This window comes from Psammomys obesus, unplaced genomic scaffold (assembly GCF_907164565.1).
Source record: "Psammomys obesus unplaced genomic scaffold, mPsaObe1.curated_primary_1811, whole genome shotgun sequence".
Classification (NCBI taxonomy): Eukaryota; Metazoa; Chordata; class Mammalia; order Rodentia; family Muridae; genus Psammomys; species Psammomys obesus.
Window position 1 is genome coordinate 1 of NW_026591561.1, and position 15,510 is coordinate 15,510.

Consider the following 15,510-nt stretch of genomic DNA (forward strand, 5'->3'; position numbering starts at 1 on the left):
CTGATGACTTAGTCCTGTTGGACTGTGTCTGTCTCCAGCCGTACCGTATGAAAGGAAGGCATGCAATAGTCCTCATGACTTAGTCCTGTTGGACTGTGTTTGTCTCCAGCCGTACCGTGTGAAAGGAAGGCATGCAATAGTCCTGATGACTGTAGCAAACACTATTGACTGGCTACCCCCATTCCTGAGTCTCAGCAAGTCCCAGAGCTCTTCCCATGCAGAAGGACCAGCATTCATGTTAACTGTTCTGTTGCTCTTTTTTGGTTTCTTTCTTCATGTCTGCACCCAAGATTATCAGGAGGTCTTCCCAGGTCAAATCTAATCTTTTTTAATTTTGAAGGAATCCACAGCTCTCTGTTTTCTGTTGAAACAAAGAGCCTCTCCTGCAAAGCCTTCCATTGTAATTTTAGCACACCCCTAAAAATCCACAGGCTGGCTCAATTTAGTAGTTTTTTTCCACATCTAAAGTCTCAGTAGCTGTTGTTTTTGCTCACCTAGCATTTAGAAATTTTAAAGTCAATAAAGCACTGTGTAATCCATTTCTGGGTGTCTATTTTACCCGTGTTTATTCTGCCTCTCTTAAAGTGCAACTAGATCTTTGTGTAACTGCTTGTCCTGCAGGATTCTGTGGGAGGCCTGTAATAGGCTTTATGTTGCAGTGTGTGAAGAACTGCTTCATTTTACTAGAGATGTGCTGAAGCATTGTTGTTGTTTTAAAGATTTATTATGTGTACAGTATTCTGCCTGCATGTACACCTGCACACCAGTAGGGGGCATTAGATCTCATTATAGATGGTTGTGAGCCACCATGTGGTTGCTGGGAATCGAACTCAGGACCTTTGGAAGAGCAGCCAGTGCTCTTAACCTCTGAGCCATCTCCTCAGCCCCCGCATTGTTGTTCTTAATCTGTGCAGGTCTCCCCATAACAGCCATGACTTCCAATTAATGTGTAATTACAGAATCCGCCTCTTCAGAACTGAGAGCTGTTGCCCATTAAAATCTGAATATGTATCCAGTTTTCCAAACTCTGCAAAATGAAACGTCCATTTGTCAAATTTCACTTCTTTGGGTACCTTTTGGGTTACTTCCTGCAGGTAATGGAGTTTGGCTATACAAAGTACAAGTAGGACATGTCCTTATAATTTCCTTGGCTTGTTGCTAAGTGATAGAAAAATCTTTCTTCAAGCCTTTGCTGTTAACATGGTGTTTACGAAATTCTGAGGCTTCTAGCACATTTCCTATTAACAGCTCATCAATCTCATCATTCCCTTTTGCTAGGGGCCTGTTAGACCCAGAGATCTGATACATGTTCTATACACCGGATGATTGCTATTTCTGATTACTTGTAGTTGAATAAACAGTGAAGTTAATTCTGAATCATCCAGAATAAGCTCAGCAGTTCCAATATGTAAAACAACTCTTTCAGCATATTGAGAGATTCAAGAAAATCACACAACACTGTAAGAATGGCACACAGCTCTGGTTTTTAACTGAATCACAAGGGCTCTGAGCCACTTACTTCCCCTGACTTACAGCCTGGCTTTCCTGATTTATTGGCATCAGCACGGAAGGTAGATGCTCCAGAAAGTGGTAATTGGTTCCCTTTTACTATACGGGGGGGGAAAGTCCAGTTGTTCTTTTTATAAACTGAAGTTTCTTGCTTTTGAGATATTTGCTGTTATTCTCTCCCCAAAAAACTCACTGCAAGCTCTTTGCCAATGTTCATTTTCTGCCCATAATGAGGCAATTCAGCATTAGTAAAAAGCACCACAATTTCTGCTGGGTCTATTCCTGCTAATTGACAAAGTCTCATTTTCCCTTTGAGATCAATTTAGAGACACACACCCCCCTTTAGGTAGGTCTTTACTTTTTAATTGTGTGCTAAAAATATCCATTCTAAGGTAATATCTTGCCTCTGTATAACAAATCCAATGGGAGAATGAGAAGGCAAAACAAGACGCGATCCAAACTTTGGATCCAAACTGTCCACATGTGCAGCCTGTAATTTCTTTTCTACCGGAGCCAATTAAGTCCGAATCACCTTGTAAGGTTTGAAAAATTACTTAGCTCTTGAGTAGTTAATATCTCCCAGCAATTTTTGAAAATTGAGCTCATTATTGAGCTCTCCTGTTTGTACTTTCTGTAGAATTTTCTGTAGACCTAGCTTATATTATAGATAATTAATAGACTCTCCTATTTGTTTGTTTTTTTCAGGAGCAATTTGTAATCCCCAGTAAGTAAAAATTCTTATCAAACATTTCTAAGGTATTTCCATCTGAATCAGCAAGATCTCCTCCATATAATGGTAAATTATAGACTGAGGGGTGTGGATTAGGGAGGCACAGGAGGAGCAAGTCTTAAGAATGCATTTAAGGTGTTTTGTGGAGTGTGGGGGAATTTAAACTGTAGCCCTTTCAGGCTGACATGGGTTGGTTGAGTTCTTTAGCAGTGAGGGGTGACATCCTAAAATCCCCACTCGGAACAGTACTGAGGCATTACTGTCAGAGAGGGGTCAGGGAAAGGACCAATGTGACGTGAGGCGGCTGATAAAATGTGGGAAACGTCGTTTGAAATGTTTTTGAGATTTTTATTAATACTGGTCTTAATTTCTCTGTGTCTTGAGTATTTCACTTTTTTCGAGACAGGGTTTCTCTGTGTACTCTTGGGTGTCCTGGATTCACTATAGATCAGGCTGGCTTGGAACTCTGAGATCTGCCTGCCTCTGCCTCCCAGAGCGCTGGGACTACAGGCATGTGCCACTGTGCCCGGCTTTCATTTTTACTTATATGTCGTTCCAAGTTTTCCTCTAAGGCTTGTCTCTTATCCACTTTTCCTATTTTTTCTTTTTTCTGTATAGCTATTAAGAAATATGAAATAGAATGATGGTAAACATAACCGGTATTAAGCCAATCTCATTTACATCTTTTCATTGTTTCTATTTTTAAACCATCTAAGGTAGATTGCACACACGGCACAAACGCCCGGTGTTACGCTATTTCCTATCCTCACGTGGATTGTTCTTTTCCCAGGCATCTAAGTCTTCTCAGCTGCGACATCGTGCCGTGGGCTTACTGCCTGGCGTTTTTCTGCCTGATTTCTCTGTACACTTTTGTTGGTGTGCCTTCTGCCACGCCAAGCTTCTCTGGCCCCTGGCCTCTCCTCGGGTGCAGGCTCCTTCAGCCGCTGCGCTCACCGGTTACCAGTGCTTCTGCCAGCATCTGACCCGGGAACCCGACACTTCTGTGCAGCGGGGCCGGCTCACCGCCTGTCCCGGGCCCTCGTGCCACCCTGGGCTGGGATCATGCCAAGGGTGGAGCAGCGCCCCCGCAGCAGCACCGCGAGCCTTTTGCTGGAGTGCACCGAAGGGAGCGCTTCGGCCTCGCGTGGCTACGGGCCGCGAACTCTCGGCACTCACAGCCCTGTCTCTCTACGGTGCTAGAGTTAGAGCCGAGGGTGTGCCGTGCGCGGTGCGCTCTGCCAAGCACGCGTTCTGAGAGCCGAGGACGCGCACCAACGCGGGCCGCAGACCGTGCGGGGCAGTGAACGCTGTCCTGGACCTCGCTTGTGGACCAGCCCGGCCTTGAACTCACGAGAGCTCCGCCAGCCTCCGCGTGGGGCTGTAGGCGTGCGCCCCCGCGCCGGGCGGGGCGTCACTACCCCTCCGGCCCTGCTGCAACGGCCCCCCCGCAGGCACTGCTCCAGGCGGCCTCGCTTTCCCCGGCCTGTCCTGCAGGAGGCGGGGACCGGGCGCGCGCTCTGGACCCGAGGACCCCGGGTGGCCGCGGCGGCGCCTGACCCGAGGACCCGGGTGGCCGCGGCGGCGCCTGACTCGGCTACCGTATCTCCCCTGCCGCGCGGGCCGCCCTCGCCCTGCTCGAGCCGCCCGGCAGCGGAGAGCCGTCGGCAGGGAGAGCGGCGCCGGGAGGCGGACGGAGGCCGGATCCTCGGGACCGCGCACGCGCGGGCGGGGCCCGGCTGCCCCGCGAGGACCCGGGCCCGGAAACGCGCGCTGTCACAAAGGGGGACACGTGGGTGCCGCTCGCCCGGCCGCGCTCTCCCGCAGAGGGAGAGCTGCCTCCGCCGCCCGCCACCGCCTCCCTGACCACCCTGTGGGGCTGCGGCCGTGGCCGGCTGAGAAGGCCCGGCCCGGCGCGATCTCCACCTTCAGTACGTACACACGGCACGAACTCGCCTCTCGCAACACCGGGCGGGCGATCGGGGTCCCGCCTCCTCCTCCGGTCCCTGCTGGAGGCTGCTCCGGCCCGGCGCACGCACGTGGCCACGTCCCCTCCTCTACCTGCCCGCTCTCCCTTCAGGTCACTCCACCGCCTTCAGACGCCAGCCATGTCCATCCTCTACGTCTCTGCTCACCCCGACGCCTTCCCTAGCCTCCGAGCCCTCATCGCTGCCCGCTACGGGGAAGCTGGTGACGGCCCCGGGTGGGGAGGCCCCCATCCCCGCATCTGCCTGCAGCCTCCCCCGAGCAGCCGGACTCCTTTCCCCCCGCCTCGCCTGCCCGCCCTGGAGCAGGGGCCTGGCGGCCTGTGGGTGTGGGGGGCCCCGGCCGTAGCCCAGCTGCTGTGGCCAGCAGGCCTGGGGGGCCCCGCGGGCAGCAGGGCAGCTGTCCTCGTCCAACAGTGGGTCAGTTATGCAGACACGGAGCTCATTCCAGCTGCCTGTGGGGCGACGCTGCCAGCCCTAGGACTTCGAAGTCCTGGCCAGGATCCCCAGGTGAGAGCGAAGAGGAAGGAGGGAGGGAGAGGTTCCGAGTAAACAAGCAATGATTGGAAAGCATCCTAAGGGAGGAAGCGGGTCGTCAGAAGTCCGAATTGTGCCACCCGGTGTGGTAACTTTGGGAACGCTTTGAATTCTAGAGCCTTGGTCTTCTGTGTCTGAGAGTGCAAGGTGATGCAACCCCTTCCGGTGCGACAGATGAGTGCCTGGAGCGTTTCACTTTTGGTTTTGGAGCGTATGAGTTTAAGCAAGGACTCACTCTGGAACCCTGGCTCAGTGGCTTGGAACGCCCTGGTGTGCTAGGCATTTTCAGGTTTCTGGGGGACTTTGAGTTTCTGTTGCAGTAGCAAAACGAGCAAAAGCAACTTGGGAAAGAAATTATTTCAGCTTACAGCCCTCGGGTCCGCTCCGTCACTAAGGGAAGTCAGGCCAGGAACGGGAGGCAGAAACAGGCCGTGGAGGAATGCTGGCTTGTTCTCCACAGCTTATTCAGCCAGCTTTCTTACACCATCCAGGGCTCCTTTGCCAGGGCATCACCCACAGTGCACTGGCGCCCCCCCACAGTCGTTAATTAAGAAAGCGCCCCCAGAGACTCACCCACAGGGCGGTTTTCTCAGTTGAGGTTCCTTCTTCCCAGATGACAGTAGCTTCTGTGGGGCCGACAAGACGCTAGCCAGCGGTGGGCACTGAGTGAACGGCTGAGTGACAGATGAGGGCAGTTGTTACTTTGAGCTGTGGAAAGACTGGGGAGAGATGGTTGTTGCTGGCGGGAGGTAAGGGAGACGTGAAGTCTGAGGAGGGGAAGGCAGAGGACACACAGCACCAGATGGTTTCTGTTGAGTCTTTCCAGGTAGACTTAACAGAAGGCTCCGCCTCTGCCCGGCTGGGCGTGCATGGCGGGTGCTTGATGTTGCTCGAGTGAGTGAAGGAATCCATGAATGAATGAATGAATGAATGGCATAGACCCTGCCTGCTTCTTCATGTCCGGATGGACTAACAGAGCCTCTCCGGCAGGGTAGTGTTGGCTCCGTTATTTTCTCAGTGGAAAGTGTTTGTCAACGCCCACAGGGCAGTGTTGTGGCATGTGACCCTTTAACCTCAGGGCCTTGTGTTTCATACTCAGCTTTGATCTCCGAGTGTCTTGCCTGCCTGTATCTACACATGTGTGCCTAGTGCCCAGGGAGGCCGGGGGGGGGGGTGGTAACCAACAGTTACAGGGTTACAGACAGTTGGGTGCCGCCACGTGGGTACCGGGAGCCAAACTTAACGGCTGACCCCTGCCCTCCACCTCCAGCCCTCTAAGGTGTGTCTCGGGCCGCCTGCTCGCTGAGCACCCTCCCCCTGAGCCACACTCCCAATCACACACAGTTTTGTTATTGCTTAGAGACAGGGTCTTAACTGACCCTTAGATGACAAGGAGCTAGTTGCGTGGACTAGGCTGGCTTTAGGCTCAGCCCCTGCCTTGGCCGCCTGAGAGCTTGGATGAAGCCATGCAGCACCACACCTTGCAGAAGTATTTCTCTGATGACCGTCTGAATGAGGAAGTAGCCTGAGAGCTGGTGATTGTGGGATAGGGAGACCGACCAGTGAGAGTTAGGGTAGGGCACCAGCTCTCCTCCTGTGGGCCACAGCCCCTTTGGGTGGGTGGAATGACCCCTCACAGGGGTCTTCTCTGGAAAACCCAGGTGTTTACATTGTGATTCATTACAGTAGCAAAGTTACAGTTAGGAAGTAACACCAAAATCATTTTCTGCTTGTGTGGGCTGTTAGCACGGGATGACCTGGATGGGAGGGTTGCAGCGTCAGGAAGGCTCAGATCCCTGAGACAGACCATGTCAGCCTTGCCGTGTCGCTTTCCTCTCTTGCTAGGCTGCTCTTGGGGCCCTGGGCAAGGCCTTGAGCCCCTTGGAGGAATGGCTTCGACTGCACACCTACCTGGCAGGGGACGCGCCCACTCTGGCAGACTTAGCTGCCGTGACAGCCTTGCTGCTGCCCTTCCGATATGTGAGTCACTGGAGCTCAGGGAAGAACAGGTGCCTGCCCACTAGACTTCATTACAGAGCCACGAAGGTCACTGGTTTGGTTTCTCTTAGGTGCTGGACTCTTCTGTCCGCCGGATCTGGGGTAATGTGACTCGCTGGTTTAACACTTGTGTCCGGCAGCCGGAGTTCCGAGCTGTGCTGGGAGAAGTAGTCCTGTTCTCAGGGACCAGGTCTGTCACTCAGCAACCAGGTGAGGAGGATGGGAGTTGGGGCCCTTCCATCTTAGAACTGCCTGGGCCGCTGGGGGGTGGAGCCTGTGGAGGTGGGTGGGCGGAGCTGGGAGATGATTGGGTTTGAGGCCTGTTTAGATATAGCACTGTCCACAGAGGGTCCTTGGCAGCCTTGACTGAATTTCTGTGCCTCTCTCCAGGCCCTGAGGTCACTGCACCTCAAAAGACAGCTGCTCAGCTCAAGAAAGAAGCCAAGAAGCGGGAAAAGCTAGAGAAATTCCAGCAGAAGCAGAAGATCCAGCAGCAGCAGCAGCCCCCTGGGGAGGTAGGAGAGGGAGAGGGGGGCGGCGCCAGGAGGGGTGGAGCTTTGTGGCCTTGGCTGACACGTGGGTCTGTGTCTTTTTCCTTCTGAACAGAAGAAACCAAAACCCGAGAAGAAGGAGAAGCGGGATCCTGGGGTTATTACCTATGACCTCCCCACCCCCCCGGGGGAAAAGAAAGGTGCTGGCTGGGAAGGGCCCCCACCTCTGGCTGCTGCTCTCCCTGCTGCTCTATGCTGTGTCCTGGCCTCTGCCCCGCTTACTGAGGTTTTGCAGAACAGCCTTAGGCCTGTCCTGTGGTGAGAACGGCAGGTGGCCTGTTCCTTCTCTCCTGACTTGAGCCCCTCCAGCGTCCTGAGCTCCTTCTCCTCCTCCCAGATGTGAGTGGCAGCATGCCGGACGCCTACAGCCCTCAGTACGTGGAGGCCGCCTGGTACCCTTGGTGGGAGCGGCAGGGCTTCTTTAAGCCAGAGTATGGGGTGAGTGGTTCCTGCCGCCCCTGCCCAGAGGAGGCTGCGGGGGGCAGGTAGGACTTGAGGACCCATTGCCTGGAAGGGCCATGAGGCTTCATTGTGTGCCCCTCCTCCGCCACCAGCGTCCCAGCGTGTCAGCACCAAATCCCCGAGGTGTCTTCATGATGTGCATCCCACCCCCCAACGTGACGGGCTCCCTGCACCTGGGCCATGCGCTCACCAACGCCATCCAGGACTCCCTGACCCGATGGTGAGCTCCTGTCTGCACCTCCATAGCTCGAATATGCTAAGTGTGTAGCCTACCATAGAACTGCACGGCTGGTCCGCTGCGGCACCTTTGGACTTTCAAAAGCTCAGCAGAGTCCTGTTGAAGCGGGCTTCTCCTGGGTCTCTCCACGCAGACCTGCTGTCTCCCGGGGCACAGTCCTTGCTCCTTATGAAACTGGGTCTTTCCAGTCTTTCCCAGCTATGTGCCCACACAGCTGCAGGGATTCTGTGTTCTTTCCAGATGCCTGCTTGTCGATGCTAAGGGGAAATGGTAGTTTTTGTTGTTGTTTCTGGTGTTTTCCGGACGGGGTCTTACTGTGCAGGTCTGGCTCTGCTTCCTGGAAGTCTCTCTGTAGCCCAGGCTGGCCTTGAACTCAGAGAAGTCTGTCTCCCTCGGCTTTCCAAGTTCTGAGAGGAGAGTGAGTCGTTATTTCAGTGTGTGGGTGCGTGCACAAAGTTGTAGATGCTGACAGAGGCTGAGGGTGTTGATCTCCTGGTGCTGGAGTTACGGTGGCTGTGAGCCACCTGATGTGGTTGGTGCTGGACTTGAACTCAGGACCCCTGGAAGAGCAGGCAGTGCTCTTAACCTCTGATCTCTTTCCGAAATGTTTTCTTTACATATGTGTGCGCATGTGTGTTTTGTACCTGCAGAGGCCAGAAGAGGGCGTGGGTCCCCGGAACTGGTGTTCCAGACATTTGTGAGCCACCGTGTGGGTGCTGGGCTTTGGACCTGTGTCCTCCAGATAAGCAGCCAGGGCTGCACCACCACCACCACCCCCCCCCAAGAGGAGGTTTCTCTGTGTAGCCTCCTCGGCTGTCCTGGACTCACTTTGTAGACCAGGCTGGCCTTGAACTCACAGAGATCCTCCTGCCTCGGCCTTCCTGAGTGCTGGGATTCCAGGAATGCCACCGCCACTAGCTGCCTCCAGTGCTCTTAGCTGGAGGTCTGTCTGGCCTGTTTTCCTCCGGAATGAGGGCTCACTGTGTGGCTGCCTCAGCTCCTGGTGAGTGGCTCCTGCTGTCGTCCTGTGGCTCTGGAACTGCAGGCCTTGCGCGCGCTCGGGCCCAGCTCGTTTGTTTTTCTATTTGATATGTACTCGTGTTTTGCCTGCACGCATGTCTGCAGCACTTGTGTGTAGTATCGGCTGAGGCCAGAGAAGGGCGTTGCAGCCGCTGGGACTGGAGTTACAGACAGTTGTGAGCTGCCACGTGGAGCTGGGAGTACAGCCTGAGTCATCGATCAGCAGCCAGTGCTCTTAGCCACAGAGCCGTCTTTCTAGCCCATCTTTGTGTTTTGATTCTATGTCGTAGGGTTTCATGTAGCCCAGGATGGCGTCAAGCTCACAGGCTGCATGCATGACCCATTATACCCAGTTCAAGGACGGCACGCATGGCCCGTTACACCCAGATTCATTTTTGACAGTCACGATTCCGCAGAGTGTTCTTTTTTTTCTTTTTGAGTTGGAGGTCTATCACTTAGTAGACCTGGCTGGGCCCAAACTCAGAGCTCCCTGCCTCTGCCTCCTGAGTGCTGGGATTAAAGGCGGCACCGCTTGGCTCCTCAAAGCATCTCAGCATTCATAACGTATGTTAATGTCTTCTGGGGCGGCTGAAGGCCGACGACCTCTTGCCACCTCTAAAAAGAACAGCCTTGCTGCAGAACCTCTCTAAGAGAAATCCGAATGTAGTGTGTTAGACAGGAAATGGTGTGCACTTCATTGTGCATTACGTGGGCTATGATCACAGGGCTGTGGAGATGGCCCAGGGGCGAAGCACGTGCTGCGGAAATAGGAGGAGCCAAGTTCTGATGCCCGCTGCACGTCTGTATCTCAGAAGTGCTGGGAGAAGCTTGTGCCAGCTGTGCCTGACAGAGGTGAGCAAGAGACCTCCCTGCAAGGCGGAAGACAGGGCCGATACCCGAGTTCATCCTCTGGCCCTCGCATACACACCGGCTCATGCGTGCACACACCCCCGAAAGCCAGCGTCTCCCAGAAGCGCTCTCCATCACCTTTTCACTCTGCTTAGGGGCTCTGATTTAGCTTTCCAGGGTGTTTTGTGTCTGTCCTGTTTTATGGGTGGGAACATTGAGACGGTATTCCTGTGGATACAGGCCTGGGTGGCCTGGAGCTTGCCATGGAGCCCGAGCTAGCCTTAAACTCCTCAATCCTCTGCTGAGCCTGCTTAGTGCTAAGATTATAGGTGTGTGCTACCAAGCCCTGGCCGGAGTCAAGTGTTTAGCAGCGTGCCTTCTTTAGCTTTTGGACTTTCAAGACTGTTATTTTCTATTCTTTTTTCTCACAGTTTGTTGTTGTTTGGCTTTTGTGGCTTAAGTCAGGAAATGCTACCATGGTTAACAGTTTTGGGTTTTTGTTCTTTTTATTTAGGGTTTTGTTTTGTTTTTTTTCTTTTTGAAGATTTATTCATTTTATTTTGTATACAGTGTTCTGTCTGCATATGAGCCAGCAGGCCAAAAGAGGGCAGCAGATCTCACTGTAGATGGTTGTGGGCTACCATGCTGGGAACTGAACTCAGGACCTCTGGAAGAACAGCCAGTGCTCTGAACGGCTGAGCCATCTTTTTGGCTTTTGAGACAGGGTCTCACTTTATAGCTCCGGCTGGTCTGGGACTTGCTGTGGAGACCAGGTTGGTCTGGAATTCATAGAGATCCACCTGCCTCTGCCTCAGGAGTGCTGGGATTACAGGTGCCACTCCTGGCTCACAGCACTGTTTTAGCTGTGTGGGAGTTTGTCATTTGCCCTCCCGAAACCATCTCTGTGTCCTCCTCCGCCTGATGTTCCCTTGATTGATGGGACCGTCTTTTGCTTAGCTGTCTGGCTGGCTGGCTGGGGGCCTCCTCTGGGTTCGTTTCCAGATTGTTCTGCTGGTCCTCCAACTCCTCTCTCCCTGGCTGTCTTTAGGATGAGACGGTTTCAGTCATTCCCCTTCTTAAGTGTCCGTGGACTCTACAGAAACCTGAGAGCTTTGGTGTGAGCCTCCCAGCCTGGCTCACCCTCTGCCCTCACACCTCCCCTAGGCACCGTATGCGCGGAGAGACCACCCTGTGGAACCCGGGCTGTGACCACGCAGGCATCGCCACCCAGGTGGTGGTGGAGAAGAAGCTCTGGAGAGAGCGGGGCCTGAGCCGGCACCAGCTGGGCCGTGAGGCCTTTCTTCAGGAGGTGTGGAAGTGGAAAGAGGAGTGAGTACACACCGGCCCTGTGGTGTGCGGCTCGGCTGCAGGCTCAGGCCCTCCCATGGGGTGGGCTGAAGGGCCTCGCTCACTTTCAGGGGGTTGGGTGACTCCTTGTGCCTGACCAGCCCTGATGCTTGGAGGCTTATCCAGGTCTCTGCTTCCAGGAAGGGCGACAGGATTTACCACCAGCTGAAGAAACTGGGCAGCTCCTTGGACTGGGATCGAGCCTGCTTCACCATGGACCCCGTATGCAGGCGGTGCCCCCAGCAGGGCAGGGGTGCTTGGTGGGTGGGCTACCCTCTACACAGAGGTTAGGGCACAGCTGCGAGCATCCGCCCCCAGCCCATATCATGGCCCTGGAGTTCTCTGGCTCTGCGGGTGTGAGCAACGGGTGCTCTGTTCAAGGCCCGGACTGCAGCTGAGAGCTTCCTGCCTCCCAGCATCACTGGATGCTGCCTGCTGGGTGCTCCCAGAGCCTCAGAAAGGAGCCTCTTAAAGGGGTCTGTGCTGGGTGGAGGACGCCAGGACAGGCCAGTGGACCCCAGGCCTTGGCCTCCAGGCAGGAGTTCTCGTGACTTGCATTCGTTCACCACAGAAACTGTCAGCTGCTGTGACAGAGGCCTTTGTTAGGCTCCATGGGGAGGGCGTCATCTACCGCAGCACCCGCCTGGTCAACTGGTCCTGCACCCTCAACTCCGCCATCTCTGACATTGAGGTGCGCCTCTGCCCAGCCTGCCCCCCTCATCCCCCAGCCCACGCCCAGGCCACACCTCTAAATGCCCGTCTTGCAGGTGGATAAGAAGGAGCTGACAGGCCGCACCCTGCTCTCAGTGCCTGGCTACAAGGAGAAGGTGGAGTTCGGGGTCCTCGTGTCCTTTGCCTACAAGGTCCAGGGCTCAGGTGGGCGCTGAGGACAGCAGGATGTGGGCTGGGGAGGAGGGCGGGACTGGAAGGAGGTTGCTCAGGTAGGTCCTTCTGTCTCCCCAGACAGCGACGAGGAGGTGGTGGTGGCAACAACTCGGATTGAGACGATGCTGGGTGACGTCGCTGTGGCTGTGCACCCCAAGGACCCCAGATACCAGGTGGGGTGCTGCTACCCCGGGGACCTTTCCCAGCCTGGGACTGTCAGGAGCTGGGGAGGGTGTCAGGAGGGGAGGCCTGCCGGGGCGAGGGTCTCGTGCCCAGTGCTGGTCGTTGCTGATGTTCCCTTCCGCGCTCAGCATCTGAAGGGAAAGTGTGTCCTTCATCCATTCTCGCCCCGGAGCCTCCCCGTTGTCTTTGATGACTTTGTGGACATGGAGTTTGGCACAGGTGAGCAGGGCCGAGTCCTGTGGGGAGAGGAGACTGAAAACGTGTCCTAACCGGGTAGGCGGGATGGGCTGGCGGTAGATGCCGGTATGAGGCAGAACAGGGCCGTCTGTCCCACCTCGCCTCTTTGCAGAGGTGTGAGGGAGCCACGGCCTGCAGTGGAACCCTGGCACCCTCGTGTACTCCAGGTGCGGTGAAGATCACTCCCGCCCACGACCAGACTGACTATGAGGTCGGGCAGCGGCACGGGCTGGAGGCTATTAGCATCATGGACTCAAAGGGGTCCCTGGTCAACGTGCCCCCGCCGTTCCTGGTGAGGATGTCTGGACTGGGGCTTGGCGGGAGGTGGGAGGAACTTGGGCATGGCCATGACGAGGCCTTTCCCTGCAGGGCCTGCCCAGGTTTGAGGCCAGGAAGGCGGTGCTGGCGGCTCTGAAGGAGCGGGGGCTGTTCCGTGGCATCAAGGACAATCCCATGGTGGTTCCGCTTTGCAAGTGAGAGGGGCCTGGTGCGGGTGGGAAGGGGTGGGCGCCTCTCTGGGTGCTGAGCACCTGCCTTCTCCCGTGCCCCTCGCCCCTCAGCCGCTCCAAGGACGTGGTGGAGCCCCTGCTAAGGCCGCAGTGGTACGTGCGCTGTGGGGAGATGGCTCAGGCTGCCAGCGCCGCAGTGACCCGGGGCGACCTCCGCATCCTCCCTGAGGCCCATCAACGGACTTGGCATGCTTGGATGGACAACATCCGGTGTGTGTGGCCCCTGGGTGGGGAGGACGGCCAGCTGGGGGCACTGACCGCACCTTGACTGAGCCGTGCTCTTTGTAGAGACTGGTGCATCTCTCGGCAGCTGTGGTGGGGCCACCGAATCCCTGCCTACTTCATCACCGTCCATGACCCAGCGGTGCCCCCTGGGGAGGTGAGGAGGCGCTGGAGCTAGTGCCGAGTGGCTGTGGGTTTGCCGGGACCTTAGTTGGCAAAGGGTCTGGGCAGAGTAAAGGAAGTGGTTGTGATCACGTTCCCTGCCAGGACCCTGATGGCCGCTATTGGGTGAGTGGACGCACCGAAGCGGAGGCCCGGGAGAAGGCGGCTCGGGAGTTTGGAGTGTCGCTTGACAAGATCAGCCTTAAGCAAGGCAGGGAGTGGGCCCGGGGGGGGGAGGGGGCAGTGGTGTCTCTCCCTGTGCTCCCATCCCTCTAACCTCTGGCCTCGGCTTCTCCCAGATGAGGATGTGCTGGACACCTGGTTCTCTTCCGGGCTCTTTCCCTTCTCCATCTTCGGTTGGCCCAATCAGGTGTGTTCCTAGAGCGAAGAGGGAGAGGGGCGTTGAAAGAGAGGGACACCAGCCTCACCTTCCCACCCCCTTCCCCAGTCAGAAGACCTCAGCGTGTTCTACCCTGGGTCCCTGCTGGAGACGGGCCATGACATCCTCTTCTTCTGGGTGGCCCGCATGGTCATGCTCGGCCTGAAGCTCACAGGGAAGCTGCCCTTCAGAGAGGTGCGAGGGCGGCCGAGAGGGAGGGCAGACGGGGAGGGCTGCAGGCCGGCTGGATCACCTCCTCACCTCCCGTGGCACTGCCCTCAGGTCTATCTCCATGCAATCGTGCGCGATGCTCACGGCCGGAAGATGAGCAAGTCTCTTGGCAACGTCATTGACCCCCTGGACGTCATCCGGGGAGTTTCCTTGCAGGTGGGGCACCCAGCGATGGCCGGGAGTGGCTGTGAGCCCTGAAGAACAGCCTGACCCTCCCTCTCCTCCCAGGGCCTCCATGACCAACTGCTCAACAGCAACCTGGATCCCGCTGAGGTGGAGAAAGCCAAAGGAGGACAGGTATGGGGCGTGCCCGGAGGTGGGGCTCCGGCAGTGGGCGGGGCTGAGCACGCTGCCCTCTGCACCTCTAGAGGGCCGACTTTCCAGCAGGGATCCCCGAGTGTGGCACTGACGCCCTGCGCTTTGGGCTCTGCGCCTACACGTCCCAAGGTAAGGCCCACCTCCCCAGTCGCCTGTGTCCGTCACCATCCCTGGCGAGGGAGAACGGGTGCAGTCACTCATCCCTCCCCTAGGCCGAGACATCAACCTGGACGTAAACAGGATCCTGGGCTATCGTCACTTCTGCAACAAACTCTGGAACGCCACCAAGTTTGCCCTTCGCGGCCTTGGGAAGGCCTTCGTGCCCCTGCCGACCTCCAAGGTGAGGGCCTGGTGGGGAGGGAGGGTCCAGGACAGCACACCCACACCGGCGCACCTCCGCCCCCTGCGCCGTAGTGCGGGTAGGCAGGTGGAGGTCGGTGGGTAGGCACGGGCTCGGCCGGGGCCTGGCCTGGCCCTTCTCCCCAGACATGGGACAAGCCTCTGCCCTGTGGGCTGCTTTCCTGCCCTGGGCACGTGGTGCCCTGCTGGCTGACGTCTCTCTTCCCCCAGCCGGAAGGGCACGAGAGCCTGGTGGACCGCTGGATCCGCAGCCGGCTGGCTGAGGCCGTGAGGCTCAGCAACGAAGGCTTCCAGGCCTACGACTTCCCGGCCATCACCACCGCCCAGTACAGCTTCTGGCTCTATGAGCTCTGTGACGTCTACCTGGTGAGCGAGCGGCGGGGCGGGGACACTGGGTTCTGGCCTCTCTCTTGGCCACCTCTTGGCTCTCCAGTCCTCATGGGCACAGGGAAGGCTCTAGGTTGAACTGACCCTGAGCCTCTGCCTCCGTGTCCAGGAGTGCCTGAAGCCTGTGCTGCATGGAGTGGACCCGGTGGCCGCCGAGTGTGCCCGCCAGACCCTCTACACCTGCCTGGACGTCGGCCTGCGGCTGCTGTCGCCCTTCATGCCCTTTGTCACAGAGGAGCTGTTCCAGAGGCTGCCCCGGCGCACACCAAGTGCTCCCGCTAGCCTCTGTATCACCCCCTACCCAGAGCCCTCAGAGGTATGAGGCCTGGAGGGCCTGCTGCTGCCCCTCCAAGCACCCACATTCCTCCTCTGCCTCACAGTGCTCCCCTCCCCACTCTGCCTCACAGTGCTCCT

The 15,510-nt window shown here is 56.7% G+C and overlaps 1 protein-coding gene across 1 annotated transcript in view; it reads left to right on the forward strand.

Annotated features, from left to right (window-relative positions):
* The first annotated feature begins 4,014 nt into the window (after positions 1–4,014).
* Positions 4,015–15,510, forward strand: part of Vars1 (valyl-tRNA synthetase 1) — a 12,847-nt gene continuing 1,351 nt past the window's right edge. Inside the window, exons 1-27 of the mRNA XM_055610659.1 lie at positions 4,015–4,167; positions 4,317–4,731; positions 6,604–6,738; positions 6,828–6,966; positions 7,147–7,271; positions 7,363–7,447; positions 7,645–7,745; positions 7,862–7,989; positions 11,041–11,205; positions 11,364–11,445; positions 11,795–11,914; positions 11,991–12,099; positions 12,187–12,281; positions 12,420–12,510; positions 12,696–12,820; positions 12,898–13,001; positions 13,089–13,247; positions 13,326–13,416; positions 13,527–13,632; positions 13,721–13,791; positions 13,870–13,995; positions 14,083–14,187; positions 14,260–14,328; positions 14,400–14,478; positions 14,562–14,689; positions 14,920–15,075; positions 15,206–15,412. Of these exons, the coding sequence (XP_055466634.1) occupies positions 4,345–4,731; positions 6,604–6,738; positions 6,828–6,966; positions 7,147–7,271; positions 7,363–7,447; positions 7,645–7,745; positions 7,862–7,989; positions 11,041–11,205; positions 11,364–11,445; positions 11,795–11,914; positions 11,991–12,099; positions 12,187–12,281; positions 12,420–12,510; positions 12,696–12,820; positions 12,898–13,001; positions 13,089–13,247; positions 13,326–13,416; positions 13,527–13,632; positions 13,721–13,791; positions 13,870–13,995; positions 14,083–14,187; positions 14,260–14,328; positions 14,400–14,478; positions 14,562–14,689; positions 14,920–15,075; positions 15,206–15,412 (3,288 nt within the window). The 5' untranslated portion in view covers positions 4,015–4,167; positions 4,317–4,344. The remainder of the gene's footprint in view (positions 4,168–4,316; positions 4,732–6,603; positions 6,739–6,827; positions 6,967–7,146; positions 7,272–7,362; positions 7,448–7,644; positions 7,746–7,861; positions 7,990–11,040; positions 11,206–11,363; positions 11,446–11,794; positions 11,915–11,990; positions 12,100–12,186; positions 12,282–12,419; positions 12,511–12,695; positions 12,821–12,897; positions 13,002–13,088; positions 13,248–13,325; positions 13,417–13,526; positions 13,633–13,720; positions 13,792–13,869; positions 13,996–14,082; positions 14,188–14,259; positions 14,329–14,399; positions 14,479–14,561; positions 14,690–14,919; positions 15,076–15,205; positions 15,413–15,510) is intronic.